Source organism: Dioscorea cayenensis, chromosome 10, assembly GCF_009730915.1.
Source record: "Dioscorea cayenensis subsp. rotundata cultivar TDr96_F1 chromosome 10, TDr96_F1_v2_PseudoChromosome.rev07_lg8_w22 25.fasta, whole genome shotgun sequence".
In the NCBI taxonomy this organism is placed as follows: Eukaryota; Viridiplantae; Streptophyta; class Magnoliopsida; order Dioscoreales; family Dioscoreaceae; genus Dioscorea; species Dioscorea cayenensis.
The window spans coordinates 2,180,571-2,196,344 of record NC_052480.1 but is presented as its reverse complement, the minus strand read 5'-3'; the positions used below and the strand labels follow the sequence as shown (position 1 = coordinate 2,196,344).

At 33.3% G+C, this 15,774-nt stretch overlaps 1 protein-coding gene, 1 long non-coding RNA gene and 1 pseudogene across 2 annotated transcripts; all 3 read right to left on the bottom strand.

Annotated features, from left to right (window-relative positions):
• Positions 1 to 10,959: 10,959 nt before the first annotated feature.
• LOC120270789 lies at positions 10,960 to 13,331 on the bottom strand (annotated as a pseudogene).
• A 3-nt stretch (positions 13,332 to 13,334) lies between these two features.
• LOC120270530 lies at positions 13,335 to 13,700 on the bottom strand. Its single transcript, XR_005539613.1, has 3 exons — positions 13,618 to 13,700; positions 13,456 to 13,533; positions 13,335 to 13,365 (listed from the first exon to the last, which is right to left on the bottom strand). It is a non-coding gene; the product is annotated as an uncharacterized LOC120270530 (long non-coding RNA).
• Positions 13,701 to 13,823: 123 nt separating this feature from the next.
• On the bottom strand, positions 13,824 to 15,178 carry LOC120270788 (4-hydroxy-7-methoxy-3-oxo-3,4-dihydro-2H-1,4-benzoxazin-2-yl glucoside beta-D-glucosidase 1, chloroplastic-like; the record flags this gene model as incomplete). Its single annotated transcript, XM_039277853.1, has 3 exons — positions 14,820 to 15,178; positions 14,268 to 14,337; positions 13,824 to 13,885 (listed from the first exon to the last, which is right to left on the bottom strand). Coding segments are annotated over exons 1-3 (444 nt in total), but the record flags the coding sequence as incomplete, so codon positions are not given.
• Between the last annotated feature and the right edge of the window lie 596 nt (positions 15,179 to 15,774).

Sequence of the window (15,774 nt, the reverse complement as noted above, 5' to 3'; positions counted from 1 at the left end):
CATGTATTGCTTAATTATTATTATAATTTAATGTATTGTAATTATATTAATTATAATTAAAATTGTTATTAATTATTAACTTTAATGTGTTATGATTATAATAATATGTTATTATTTTTATTATGATGTATTATAATAATATATTATTATTATGTTGTGGTTATTATAGTCATGTTTTTGTTGTTTACCGTTGTGACTAAGGGTATTAATTTGTTTAATCATTGGAAGAACCTGCAGACCTTATAAAACCAAAAACAAATACCTTTTTAAAGTGCTTTTTCAGTGTTACCCTTACCGCCTTTGAAAAGTTCAATCATGGTTTTTTAACAACTTCTGGCTGCAGAAAACAATACAAACATCTTTTTCTGCAGTATTTTCCAAAACATGAATTTACGGGGTGGTGCTTAATTTCAGTGTTCATAATCCAACAACCCTCAGGTGTGGTTCCTGAATCTATTGATGTTTAATTTCTGTGATTTCAAAAATGTAAGGAAAGTCAAGGGATCAGCAGATGAACATTGTTTCCAGAACTTCATTTTTTGTTTAAGAAGTTTCTACTTTTGTTTAACAATAGCAGAATATCATATAAGACACATATATGTGTTGTAACAACATCATTTTGAAGATGATTAGTTAGTATTGTTTTCTTATATTTTACCATAACAGAATAAGAAGGAGAAACAAAGATAACTTAGCTGAAAAACAGTGGCAATTGCCTTGGTGGCGGCATCACAAATTTCAGCCAGATGTGAATTGCAGGTAGTTCTTCTCATTTTACCAACAAATAGAGCCTTCCTGGGTATGTCAGACCATAATATTGCAGTACTCCTGTTACCATAAGAATTTAATGTTAGAAGCGGTTGTAATGTATAAATACCCCATATTTTCTATTACATTTGCCACTGCTCTATCGGCCTGCAACGGGGACGTCGGTTTTCTTGCTATCGCCTCGGCATAATAAGACAGTAGGTCTCAGAGTCCCTCTCGACACACACAAATCCAGCTCAGAGATTCTGCTTAATATTATTGAAAATTCATAAAATGAATATGTATATACATTCTCACTTTTAACAGATAACATTTCACCTATCACACCGATAGGGAACCTCCCATTCGCCTGCAGTAAAGTTAAAAGGTACCTTAGTTAGAAAAACATGACCAAATAAAACTCTTTCAGTTTTTGGAAAGAACTTGGCCTATAACGGCCCCAGAAGTGATTCATTGATGTTATGGAAAGAGGTTAGATCATGAGAATAAGGAACTTCATCGGCACATATCTTGCCGCATAGTAATTGATACCCATGAAATCATATGATCCTCATCATATCTGCTTCTTCTTTACTGAATGTAGCAGTTCATTCTCACTATAGCTTTTCTATGCTAAATGGATAATTCCATGCATCAATGGATCCAAGTACCTTAACAAAATATTTGTCATCATCAATATCAATCACCAAACATAACTTCTACTTTTACTTATTATATATACAGTTACATAGAACCAACTATGCAAGCATGAAATCCAAAAGCTCGGGTTACGCCTCGACATGTTTGTGTGACTGGCTCAGAAGGATGACACTTGTACACACAAACTGTGCTTTATCCCATCAGTTCTCCTTGTGTTGTCTAGAATCTAGAAATTCAGATTATTTGGTCAAATTAATCGATTGTGAGATCGCTTGCATCGTTGTATTCCAGATACTTCTCTTATGTAGTCGAGCAAAGAAATGAGCGCAGTGAAATTATTGCTTTGTCACATGGGAGAAGTTGCCCCATAATTGTTACCGACCCAGTAAATCAAGGATTCCACAGAAAGATCATTCAAAGAGCCGGCCCAAGACATCAGAACATCCCATGCTATCAAACCCAGAACACGGCCATTCAATGATCCAATGGTTTCGAACTTTGGGAACAAATTTCACAATAGTCTAAATCGTCTGATTGTGTGTGGTAAAGTTTCCTGATTAGTGATGTTAACACTCTTGTTTTTGCAATCATCATGAATTTCAGAAGATGCACATTACTTTTATTGAGAAAGCCTCCATATTCATCCTCAAGAGCTGAGGTACAATCCCAATGGAACAGTGCGGAAGGTGTGATGCCTGTTTAATCAAGTAAATTGGGGTGGATTAAATATGTAATTAATTATGAATTACAGTTTTTAAAACAAAAAAAACAAAAATGTGAAGCTGCAAACCATTTTTGATTAATTCATTGATGAGAGATTATTGTGGTAGTTGGATTCTTCTCGACACGCCACTTTTTAGTGTGATCCCTCTGATACAAAAATTACTGTAATAAATTTTAAGAAATGATTTAAGAGATGAGAAATATGATTTGGGAGACAAATTGTAAATACATACTTGGTAGTATCCACGAAATGGAAAATCTAGAATCTACGTTCATGTCTCCCAACAGTTTCACGTCTCCTGTAATAGTTAATACAAGTTAAAAATAAATAAAAAATTGGCAAAAATATAAATTTTGAAGATTATTTTTTGTAAGACCCGATATATATATATATATTATTTGTGTTAGGAACATTTTGTATTGATGATATGAATCCACGCCAATATTTCCACTGCTCTTGTCTTCAATTTCTGCAAAATATTTTAGTATTTGGAATATTTCATAATAAATTTAATAAATGTTGTTATAAACAAAGGAGTTTTCTTTGGTATTTATGTTGTATTGAATTATATTAATATTATATTATATATATATATAAGGTAGTTGCCACTGAAACTAGTTTGAACAAGTTTAAAAATTTGATTTAACTTAGTATAACACTTTATTTATTCATTATTTTCATTCACGTACTGTGTAGATTTATTTTATACTTTCTTTTTAAATACAACTTCAACTTTGAAATTTTAAGAAAATGTAGATAGGGTTGATCTTTTACCATATAGTGTGGGTTTAGGGTTTATATTATATATAGTTTTTAGACCAGTAATACACAGATTACCTTTCTTGTGAGTGGTTTATAATAAAATATTAGAAAATCAAAACCAGTGATTATTGGCACAACATTATTTTGTTGAAATGAGCACTAATGTTCAATCTTTATTTATTCTCATATTAACCGTAGCAATCTTGCGACCTTTGGCACGAAATTGGCGCTTGATTGGAGCCCATCATGCGTCAAATCAAAGTATTTTTACTTTCAAAATATAGAGCATGGTTGGAGATGCTCTGAATTAAGAAGAAGAGGTGTTCATTAATTATTCATTGTAAGATATAAATATATATACCAGGGTGTTGTTGGCGAGAAGTGTCCCAAATGCTTGGCCCTCTCCCTCCTTCATTCCAAGCTCCCTTCATCTGCAAATACACACACATACAAACATAATATATATACTGCAAATATACATACAAACTATATATATATATATATATATATTAGTACAAGATCAATAAAGGGAAAAACTAAAACATCCCTCTTGACTAAAAACTCAAGGTTCATATCTATTTATCCATAACTCTTATATATACTAAAAATCCATTACCACCATACTAGTGTTTATGATGACTTTTTTCCCTTGTTTTAATATTTTATTATATTACTTGATTACTAGGAACTCTTCAACAAAACTCTTGTTTTTAGAAAATACTTAAAACAAATCATGAGAAAATAACCCTGATAGCAGCAGTGTGGCAGCCCAAAAGCAAAGCTCAGGAGGGAAGCTGCTCGCCAAAAGCCACAGCTGCACAGTAGTGGTTTGAGGAGCACTGGTTTGACGAGATATTTCCTCCTCTACACACAAAATGCGACAACCTTACCACTTGTTCTTCTTTGAGTACTTGTTTTTTCGCTACTTGGTAGGGATGAGTGTTTATTAGGAAAAAGGAAAGCCATGCTGGTTTTCCTGTGGCTAATAATGAAGTACTGAACTAGACAAAGTAGGAGACATGGAAATTGGTTGAAAGATTGAGGCCATTGTTAATCCAAGTGAGTTTTGGTGCACTCTAAAGCAGGGGTCTGTGGGTGGTCTTTTATAGGCGCAATATGTGTGAGGGGAGCTTGTGGTCATTAATTATTGGAATTTAAGAATTTTTTTTTATTTTTAACTCCAACCTGAATGAAAGACATTAAACACCGTTTAATTAGAAATGAGAACTCCTTCCGTTCCTAAATACATGCCATTTAAAAGACGTCAGCATGTGTTAATTCATCAACATTAAATTATCTAAACTTTTGAATATAAAAACAACCAAATTATTAAACTATCTTCTTAAAACATGATTTTTCTTAATTATAAAGATATCTCTTCATTTTATACGACGAATTGAAATCTAGAAATTGACAGTATTAAACGACAATTATTCTAGAATATAAACGACATAAATTTTGAATACAGTGGGAGTAATGTGCTGCGATCAACTCCTTCGCTAAGATTTATTATTTATCCACGTTATAATAATAATAATAATTAATAATAATAATAATAATAATAATAAATAGCACACACATTATAGTAGTAGTCTAAACTAAAATAGTTAATCTTATAAGATCGCAGCGTTGATATTTTTCACGCTGCCTTTATCCACAAACCATGAGATCAAAACGACTAATTCTAAGTCCCTATACTAGAACGGCCATGAATAAAACAGGGTGGTGAGTCTTTCCTCACTCATTCTTTCATCTGAGATGGGGATTCATGTTCTCGGCCCAAATTAGCAATTTTAGGAAGGAAAACCTTATTCTCGCTCTCTAAAGAAAGAGATAGTATTATTTTACCGAATAAATTTACCAACATATCAACGAACGACGATGCTCAACTCGTCATCCACATCATCATCATCACGTCTATTAATATTTTTATATAAACTTCAAATTTAAATTTTAAAATTTCTTAAGTTTTTAAAATTTTTAAAAATTATAAAACCATAACTAAAATTTTAAATCCAAAAAATACAAAATTCTATACCTAAAAATCTAAAAACTTAAACCCTATATAATAAATACTAAACCCTAAGCCTTAAACCCTAAATCCTAAGCCCTAAACCCTAAACCCTAAACTAAAAATCACTGATTTTTAATTTTTCAGTTTAGAGTTTAGTGATGGGGTTTTTAGTTTATCATTTATAGGTTTATCTTTTATTATTAAATGTTTAAATTTAGGATTTAGATAATAAAGAGAAATTATTATAGAAAAGAGAGAGGTAGAAAGAACGACGTAGACGTCGATACGGAGGGATGGACATCCACGCTGTCTCGGTGAAAGTGTATTCCTGAAAATCTATCGGTGAAAAATATCACCACGCTATTTTACCAAATGATTATCGAGTCAGCTTCCCAAACGACGCTGGACGCTTTCAACTTGTCATCCATGTCTTCATTCACGCCATTATTATTATTATTATATAAATTTCAAATTTAAACCTTAAAAATCGCTAAATTCTTAAAATTATTATAAAAATCAGTATTCAAACCTAAATCCAAATACTACAAAATCTATACCCTAAAAATCTAAAAACTTAAACCCCTAAATAATAAATACTAAACCCTAAGCTTATCCCTGAAATCCTACGCCTAAACCCCAAATCGAAAATCATCAAGCAGTGAGGGTTTTCATTATCATTTATAATGCTTATCTTTACGCTAAAACGTTTAAATTTAAGATGTAGATAATATTTAATTTTTTAAAAGTAAGAGATAATACGAAAGAACGATGCCACGCCAACGCAACTCGACATCCACGCTGGTCTCTGCAAAACCCATTCGTAAAAATCCATTCAATAAATATCCTTTCTAATACGGTAAATATAACCATGCGTATTATACCTTTTAACTCTAATCATATATATATATATATATATATATGTACGACGCCACGTGATAAATATCTGCTAGCGTAGCACTCAAAAATCTATAAATATTCGCTGACGACAATGCCGATTGCAAATTCAATCAACGCTTTTATCGCTACAATTATTTTCTCCTACAACGCTAGTGATTCTTCAGTCATTGGATTAGACATAAATATGGTAATATTGTGTTTTAGGACACGCACTCCATCTCCCACATGCTGGTGATTTATCTATAAACTCTGTCTATATTAATATATATATTAACATATCTTATTTGGGAGAAGAAAAGTACTCCCTCGAGTCCCTTGCCCTCAACAGAAGAGGGACGGGGTCTCTCATACCCAACTCAATCATTGGCTCCATGCCAAGCCTCCCTGTACTTTTTATTTAAATATAAAAAGGTCTTATCTAAATATAAAAAGGCCTTTTATCATGAAAATTTATTTGGGGTGTTAGTTGTAGACAATTTTATTTATTTTATTAAAGAGAGTTGGCACGTGCATGATCGAGAGATCGCTTTGCCTTTTAGTTAGTGTGACCACGAGATTCCATGTTGAAATATTTAATGGAAAACGATGACCATGAGGGGAAATGAAATCTGCCTGAGTGACAATAATATTAGTTTTTAAAACATATTTATTCTTGCAACGATCCTATTTTACAACATTACTCCCCTGAATCAATCAGTATAATATATTTTTTTGTATTTATAATTGATGAGGACACCAATCAATGATCTCAAATCTTTTTTTTTTTTTTTTTGAAATAGATTCATAATCCTTGTATGTATATTTTAAAAATCATAAGTATAATTTACAACAATGTATTAAACATGAATACAAAGAGAAATTGAGTTTATATTTTTTAAAAATTGAGAATTTAGGAAGCTATTAAGATGATGTGTTGACTAAGAAAAGTCAAGGATAGAAAGAAATGGTTTGTATTATTTCATAGCTAATGATGTATCAATAATTAAATCAAATAAAATATCAAATACACAGCTCTGTGTTGTAGTAAAATAGAATCATTGTATAAGAATCTCTCTGGAAGTTGACATCTGTATTTATACTAATCTGTAATTGCTATTAAAATTGTATTTATTTTTAAAATAACTGCTTTTAGGTTTCATACTGTGTCCCAAACAAAAACGAATGACCAAGTTACAAATGACCCTTTGACCTTTCAACCAACCCACCCATGAGCCTATAATGCTTTTTTTTTAACAATTATTTAATAGAACTAATATGATTTTATTTTTATCTAAAATCTATTTTGTTCTTTCATATCCTAAGCCCTTAAACAAACATTTTTTTTAAAAAAACTCAAGCCTTTGATGATCACAACAGTATACATACAGCACAGCATAATATTCTAAATTTCAAAGTTCTATATATCTAAAACTATTTTTAGTAGGCTGGTTTTTTCATACTTTTATAGAACATATAATAAAATAATATAAGAAGACAAGATCTCAAATAATTAAAAACAAAAATAAAAATATGTTTTTAAATATTGATTAGAAACACCGTTATTTTGGTTGAACATGTGTTACTGAGATTCCAATTATTAGAGCCTCCACATGAAAGTTTTTAAATTTAATTACACTGTAATTAAAAATAAATATTTCAACATTAAAATCCCTAATAACATTATAAAAGGACCTATGGTAAATATAAAAAGACATATCCTTTGATTCACGAATCCATATGTGAGAAATAATAATATTATAAACTAGCATATCCATCTGTCAATCAATCCTGCTGTGAGAAAAGGACCTATTCAGACGAGATTCGGCCTAGCACCTTTATTTATTTATCAGAAATAATAATAATAATAATAATAGTAATATGATTATTATCGCCTATATAAAATTTCAAAAACTCTAGATAACCTCTCGACTTTCGATCATGGGACTTTGATCGCCTCATTTTTATTTCTCACTCTCTAAGCACTCTTGCCTCATTTTCTTTGTATTCCACTATCGTCTCCACGTCAGAACTGCGTGTCAAGATACTACCATATCATTGTCAAAACATACTTCTAACCATCGTCAAATCACCACTTTTACGCACTCTCAAACACTTTTGAATTCTCGAGTATTTTATACCAGATAAAATGCTTCTTCTTAAATCCTTTTTGTCTTTTTATCTAGGCCAGGTTGTGATTTACTCCGGTTCTCATTTGGTGCATTACGTCGTCATCGACTATCTTCAAGGTCTTTGGTGAAATTCTCTTGCTATGTGCACACACACAATTTTGTTCCCAAGAGGGCAAACCCTAAAGAAGGTCGTAAGTTCCTTTAGCTGGCTGTCTGCTAAATTTTTCATATAATACATAGCATTACTAGCAATCAATACTAGTGATACCAGATCCGTGCTACAGTCTTCTATGGAGAGCTTTGTGTAGTTTCCGTAGATACTAGGGAAAGAATAGTAAAGGCCGTTGTTCATCGTGGCCGATCTCTTTGAATCGGGCTCATGCTGAGATTGTGAGCAATGGGACCCTCTGAAGCTTTTGCTGCAAGTAAGCGAAGCTTTTGTCACAATCCGACGAATATGTGAAGGTTTGCGCAATAGGATCCGAGGTTGAGCTTCAACAGGTGCATGTGCCACATGTTCAATTATGCTGTACCGCCGACCTCATGATCGGCTAATACGTATGAAAGCCCATTACGCTGCGTGGTTACACTCCCATTGCTAAATATTGATCTCTCTAGTACATGTAGTTATCACTGACGCACAACAACTTTTCCCTCTTAAGTAACATGTTTTCCTCTCTTAAAGAGTATTGCTGCTTAGTCGTGAAGTATGGTCTCGCTAGTCGCAAGATGTTTCTCGCTTTTAACTCTTATTTTGTGTTTTACATATATTTAATATATTACTATGCATACAGTATTATTTTTCATTTACATTAGTTGGTTCCCACTTATTATGCAATGTTATTGTTTCAATTTTATTGTTCTTTACCACTTACAATGATCATGTTAAGTTGTTTCGTGATGTTCTCATGGGTGGTGTTTAACACCTCACCACCGTGGATCAAGATTGCAGGTCGTCGCGTGTGTGCTAGGCCCTCCTCCTCCTCCTCCTCCCGCCTGCTCCTCCTCTCGTCCTCTCTGACGGTGTACCAGACTGCACCTCATCTCGCACACGCTGACGGCATCGCTGGACATTGCACTCTAAGAGACTTCAATGCGCACACCTTTTGCAATCAAGCTGCACTTTAACTTCACGATTCATAAAAATGAGAAACACACGCTGATCGTCTCACGCGCCCAGCGGATCGCCGCCACTGGTGTGTCTCCATACCTTAAAGAAATACACTAAAGAGACTTTTTAGATCAAGACATGCACCTAGCTCACAGTTACAATCGTAGTCGTAAAACATATGTGTCAAGCTTTGCAATTAATGAAAAACTAATGCTGTTTGTGTACTTTCTTCTTTATGTATTGCACCCATTATGTGACATATTCTCACTAAGTAGAAAACATTTAAGGATCAAATACAGTTAAAACAACAACAACTAAGAATTAAGTAAGAGTTCGATATGCTAGTACATACTCTAGAGTAACAACTACAGGCTTAAAATATCATAGCCGTGACATATAATCGGTCGGTGAAGTTTTCGCTTAAGCTGAGAAAGCATGTTGATAAATCGTAACATGGATCTCAACTAAACGAGAATTTAATTTATCAATCAAACATCGTAAGGGTCTCTAGTTGGCCATGGCTCCTGAACTCTTCCTTGGCGCCATCGCGTGTGATACCTTCAAGAGTATCCATACCGCGAAGATGGTGGATGGGAGCAATGTGATCTCCATGGTCGGTGGCTCTACCAAAATCTTCTTTTTCTTTGTTAGCTTAGTGAGCGCCCAAAACCCAGTGACACAGTACACGTGGGTGGCTAAGAATATGAGTGAAACCTAGCACAAGAAAATATAAACCTTAGAAAATACATGCTAATGTATATGACTAAATGGAAATGGGTTAATTTGGAAACATAAAGTGATTTAGAACTAAATGAAATATTAAATGTATGTTAAAAACGACAAATAGTATCACTGGATTCGCTGACAGATAAAAATAATCTCAGAGTAGCATGTCTTAGCGAAAACTAGAGCTCAGATTCCATAATTACACATATCAAAGTGGAGTCTCGGTATTTGTGGAGGTGTTGTGCAGATTTTCATTAATTAATGCATATTGTGCTAATTATTAGTATTAGAAGAATGTTATGCATAAGTTAGTTAGTTGTTGTCCTATTATGGTACTTCATGTATGCATAATAGAGTGAGAAGGTCTTTTTCAGTAGGATTTGTTTAGAATAAGAAAAATTTAGAGAGACTCTGAAATTTGGGGAACCGACCTTCAAGCTACTCTACATGAAATTACAAACAAAAATTTATAGGTATATATATTTGACAAACATATTTCTCTTAAATCTATTATCTTTTAGAGTTACCTGTTATCCCTAAAACGCCTCAAAATTTTCCAAACAGCCTATCAGAAGCTTTGACGCATATCCCTGACAACTTTTCAAGTTATCATGCATTTTCACTGCCCTCGTATCACTCCAACGTCCTATATCATTGTGCAAATCTCATCGCTGCTTCTGAAAACGTATGTTTAAAACCGCCTCACACACATTTGTCCAGCACATCTTCCTTTTCTTTTACTTGTCGCTGAGAGGCTACCTCAGTAAATATACGTTAAATAGCTTCTTCACGCTTTATGTAGTGCCGACGCATTCAACAATGGTTATGTAGAGTTCTCTCTATGGCTCTTCCGCTACATTACACATACCGCTGAATACATTTTAATGAGACCAAGTTCTCGGCCGTATCGGGAGGACAATAACACACTATCATTATCTCTCTTCCTTCTCTATTTTGTCTACTCATTTTCTTCTTTCAAGTGCCGACAAATACTTAATATCCTTTCTCCTTGTCTATATTATTTAATCATGGTCTACACTTTCCGATGGTCAAAAATGTCAACAGCGGGCACATCTGTCAAGCCTCTTACTATATTTAATAACCCGTGAGTCCCACTTCCTAAAACATATGCTAAACCTTACTCCCTGCTCACTGATCCTCTCTCATATTATATGTGTGTTTACGCTTTATTCAGAGTGACTCTAGGCATTCAATTCTCAAAAACAGTAGAGGAACGGGACCTTTGAATCTGAATGCACATTCCATCATAGTCACCACGTGACAGTACAGACGAGGCGGCAATCTGCAGGACTTAAATAAGGATATAGTCCACCAATTTTCGAAGAAACACAGCATGACTAGTGTATTAAGAAGAGAGACAAAGATAGTACAACATGCATCCATTGCTGCATTAGTAGTAACTAATGAGCTAGTTTTGAGGCTTTGGCTGCAGGGAAGTTAGAGAACCATTTTGCAGAGCCTCGTGTGCGTATCCAAAAGCAGTATAGCCAACATACACTGAGCCCAAACCTTCCGTGTGTGTGTAACCTTTTCTCCCATCTCTATAGTTGTCCATATTAGAGACCAAGCAAAAAGTATCCTTCTGGCATTTGCTCCTCCCTCGAAAATCATTAATTAACAAAGGTGTAGAGATTAACACGAACAACAGAATAGTAGTTTAATTAAATTTGTCTCCGCTTTCCAATGAAGATAAGAAGATGTGAATACTTGGTTGATTACTACCGTTCTTTAGCTCTGCCTGTTTTAATTTCTTGTGTTTGATTGAATGATGTTTCTGCAGTACTTTGTTTAATGTTGTTCTTGTGATATATATTTGTATTGATTAACTTCATAAGCATTTCTTGTATCAAATGCAGAAGATAACGGTTTCAATAAACAGACAAATAAAAGCTTCTTTGAATACTTGTGTTTTAGATGGTTCCGGAATCTATTGAGCCAGAATTTCTTGTATTTCCTTAAAACAGAAGCAAACAGAGAGTAGATCAGCAGATGAACATTGTCTAGTAGAACTTCTTACTATGTATTTTAAAGTTTCTATACTTTTTGCTTGAATGAAGAATATATAAGACATATAGTAGAAACAGATAAACATCATCTCGAAGATGATGTAGTATTGTCTTTCATATTTACTAAAAACAGAATAAGAAAAACAAAAGATAAATTTAGCTGAAAAGCATTGGCAATTACCTTTTGGCGGCATCACAAATTTCAGCCAGATGAACTCTGCAAGGTAGTTTCTCTCTCACGTAGTCAGCCAGGAGCTTCCTCCTTCGCGTAATATCTGCACTGTTAACACATTACACCCTGTTACCATAAAAGAATTTAATGTTCAACATACTAGCATACTATAGAATTTTATATTTTTCAATTATATTTGGTTAATGCTCTACCATTCTCGTAAATGTAGATTGCCGGGTTTTGCATATTCTCCTCTATATAACAGTAGGTCTCTGAGAGTCCTCTCGATACACATAAATCCAGCTTCCATTCTGCTTTATTGAAAATTCATAATATAAAATGAATCAGTATATATATATATATATATTCTCTACTTTTTAATGATAAACATTACTCACCGATTCACCAATAGGAACCCCATCTTTCGCCTCTGCAGTAAAAGTTAAAAGTACTAGTTAGAAAAACTTAGCCAAATAATACTCAGTTTTTGAAAGAACTTGCCTAATTGTTCGGCATATGATTCATTGATGTGGAGGAAAGGAGGTGAATCATGAGAATATGGAACTCTCACGGCAGCATATCTCGCAGTATAGTAATTGATAACTGATGAAATCATATGATCCCTTTATCATATCTGCTTTTCTTTACTGAATGTAGGCAGTCTATCCCTCACTATAGCTTTCATGTTAAATGGATAATCACCTATGCAACAATGGATCCAAGTACCTTAACAAAATATCATCAATACATCAAACATAAAAGTTCTAAGTTTTTACTTATATTATATATACACACATACATCTAGAACTAACCATGCAAGCATGAAATCCAAAGCTCGGGTTGCCGCCTCGACATGTTTGTGTGACTGGTCGTAAGGATGATACCACATACAAACCAAAGTGATCCCAACTTGTCCTCCTTGGGTTGTCTAGAACGAGAAATTGTGATTTATATTTACCAAATTAACCGATTGTGAGACTATTTATATTGTTGACATTACCTGATACTTGTCTTTGTAGAAGTCGAGCAGCAGTCTCGTGAGCAAGCAATAAATTATGCGTCGACAATATAAGGCTCGATGATTGAGTTACCGATTGAGCAACCAAGGAACTCATGAGCACCGTCCAGGTAGCGTGCAGCCAAGACCAGATATACCTACTCGAAACTCCACGGCTCATTCAATGTGATCCAATGCTTAACTCTGTCTCCGAACTCTTTGAAACAAATTTCACAATAGTCTTTAAAATCAAACCTATTAAAAACTTTGATTAGTGATGTTTAACACTATGTAAATCAATTAATTATGAATTTTTATAATATGATGTACATTATCTTTTTATTGAGAAAAGCCTCCATATTCATCCTCAAGAGCTTGAGGTACATCCTAATGAAACAGCTGTGACATAAGGTGTGATGCCTGTTAAATCATAAATTAAATTGATTAAATTTATAATTAATTAAGGAATTAAGGCTTTTAAAACAAAAACAGAAATGTGAATCTGCAAACCATTTTTGATTAATTCATTGATGAGATTGTTGTAGTAATTGATTCCTTCTTGATTAATGCCACCTTTTAGTGATCCCTCTGATAAAAATTAACAAAAATAAATTTAAAAAAATGATTCAAGTTGGGAAAATATGATTTTAGAGATTAAACTAAAATACATACTTGGTAGAATCCTTGGACCATGAAATGGAGAATCTATAAGAATCTAAGTTCATATCCTTCAACAGCTTTCACGTCTTCCCTGTAAATAGTTAGAAATTAAAAATTAATAAAAAATAGATAAATAAAAATTGGCAAAAATATAAAACTTGAAGATTATGAATCCACACACATATATACATATATATATTATTTGTAAGTAGGAAATACTTTTGTATCGATGATATGAATCCACGCCAATATTTCCATTGCTCCCTGTCTTCAATTTTTTCTCGCAAAAATATTTTAAAAATAATTAAACATGCTCATAATAAATTTAATAAAATGTTGTTATAAATGTAAAGAAGTAAGAAAAGGAAATTGTAAAAAGATAGGTTGATCTTTTATTTTATAGTGGGCTTTCGGTTAGTTTAATATATATATATATATATATATATATACTGAATATATAAATGTAGTTTTTAGACCAGTATATTAGATTACCTTTCTTTGTGGGGTTATAATAAAAAAATAGAAAAATCGAACCCAGCAATTATTATACAAATATTTTTCTTTTTAATTAATTAGTTCAATCTTATTTATTCTCATATTAACTACTGAATTAAGAAGAAGAGGTGTTCATTATTCATTGCAAGATATAAATATGTATATACCAGGGTGGTGTTGGGCGAAAGTGTCCCAAATGCTTGGCCCTCTCCCTCCTTCATTCCAAGCTCCTTCTATCTGCAATAAAAATATACACGCACATATTTTATTTATATATATATATATATATAGATCATGTGGGTACATCCACAGAAACCTTTATCATGTGGGTACATTTACAGAAACATCCCTATTTGAAAAAATATGAGTTACAGTAAGAATGAAAATGATAGGCAGTATTGGTGGATAAACAGTATATATATATATATATATATATATATATATATATATATATATATATAACTATCTTTTAGTGCAAGATCTATAAAGGGAAAACCAAAAGCATCCTCTTGACTAAAAACTCAAGCTTGATATCTATTGTCTATAACTCTTAAAAAATAAAAGTAAAAATCCATTACCACCATGCTTGTGTTTATGATTATTCTTTTCTCCCTTGGTTTAATATTTTTTAAAAAAATGTTATTACTTGATTACTATGAACTCTTCAACAAAAAAATTTTCTTGTTTTTTTAAATACTTATATATCATGAGAAAATAACCTGATAAGCAGCAGTGGCAGCACCAAAAGCAAAGCCAGGAGGGAAGCTCTGCCTGCCAAAAGCCACAGCTGCGTCAGTAGTGGTTTGAGGAGCACTGGTTTGGACTGAGATATTTCCTCCTCTCAAGCACACAATGCTGCCACCTCTACCACTTCTTGTTCTTGAGTTGTTTTTACTACTTGGGATGGATGAGTGTTTATTAAAGGAAAAGGAAAACCATGCTGGTTTTCCTGCAGCTAATAATGAAGTACCGGAACTAGTTAGGGACAAAGTGGTGGGAGACATGGAAATTGGTTGAAAGACTGAGGCCATTGTTAATGGTTTTCAAGTGAGGTTGGTGCACTTAAAGCAGGTTCTGTGGGTGGTCTTTTATAGGCGCAATATGTGTGAGGGAGCTTGTTGGCATTAATTATTGGAATCTAAAAACTTATTTTTTTTTAATTCCAACCCTAATGAAACGTTAGTAGTCCATGGCTTAGGGGGTGTAAATGATCACACTCTATCATAAGATATTCGACTCAATTTATGAAAAACTCAAACTTGACTCGGTCATAGTCGAGTCGAGCCCGGCCCTCAGTATAGTTGGAGACGAGATCCGAATTCGATTATTTTGATACTGACCGAGATGCTACATTTAAATCCCAAGTATGATATATATATAATACTAGATTTATTATAAAATTACTGTTTTGTCCGTTTGACCTCCCCTTGATTTTGAACTCGAGTATAAGAATGGCTATAGTGATTTTCAGGCTTTTCAAACTTACTCAAGTGAGCTCGAGTAGCTCGATTAGTGTATCGGATCGAGCTCGAGCTATAAAATAAATACACAATCGAATTTGAGCTGAATATCAAGCACCAAATTTTTAGATGAGCTTGAGCTCCCAACTATTCGGCTCAAGCTCAATCGATTTCCATAGATCAACACCCCCGCTCATGACATTAGTTGAGATGA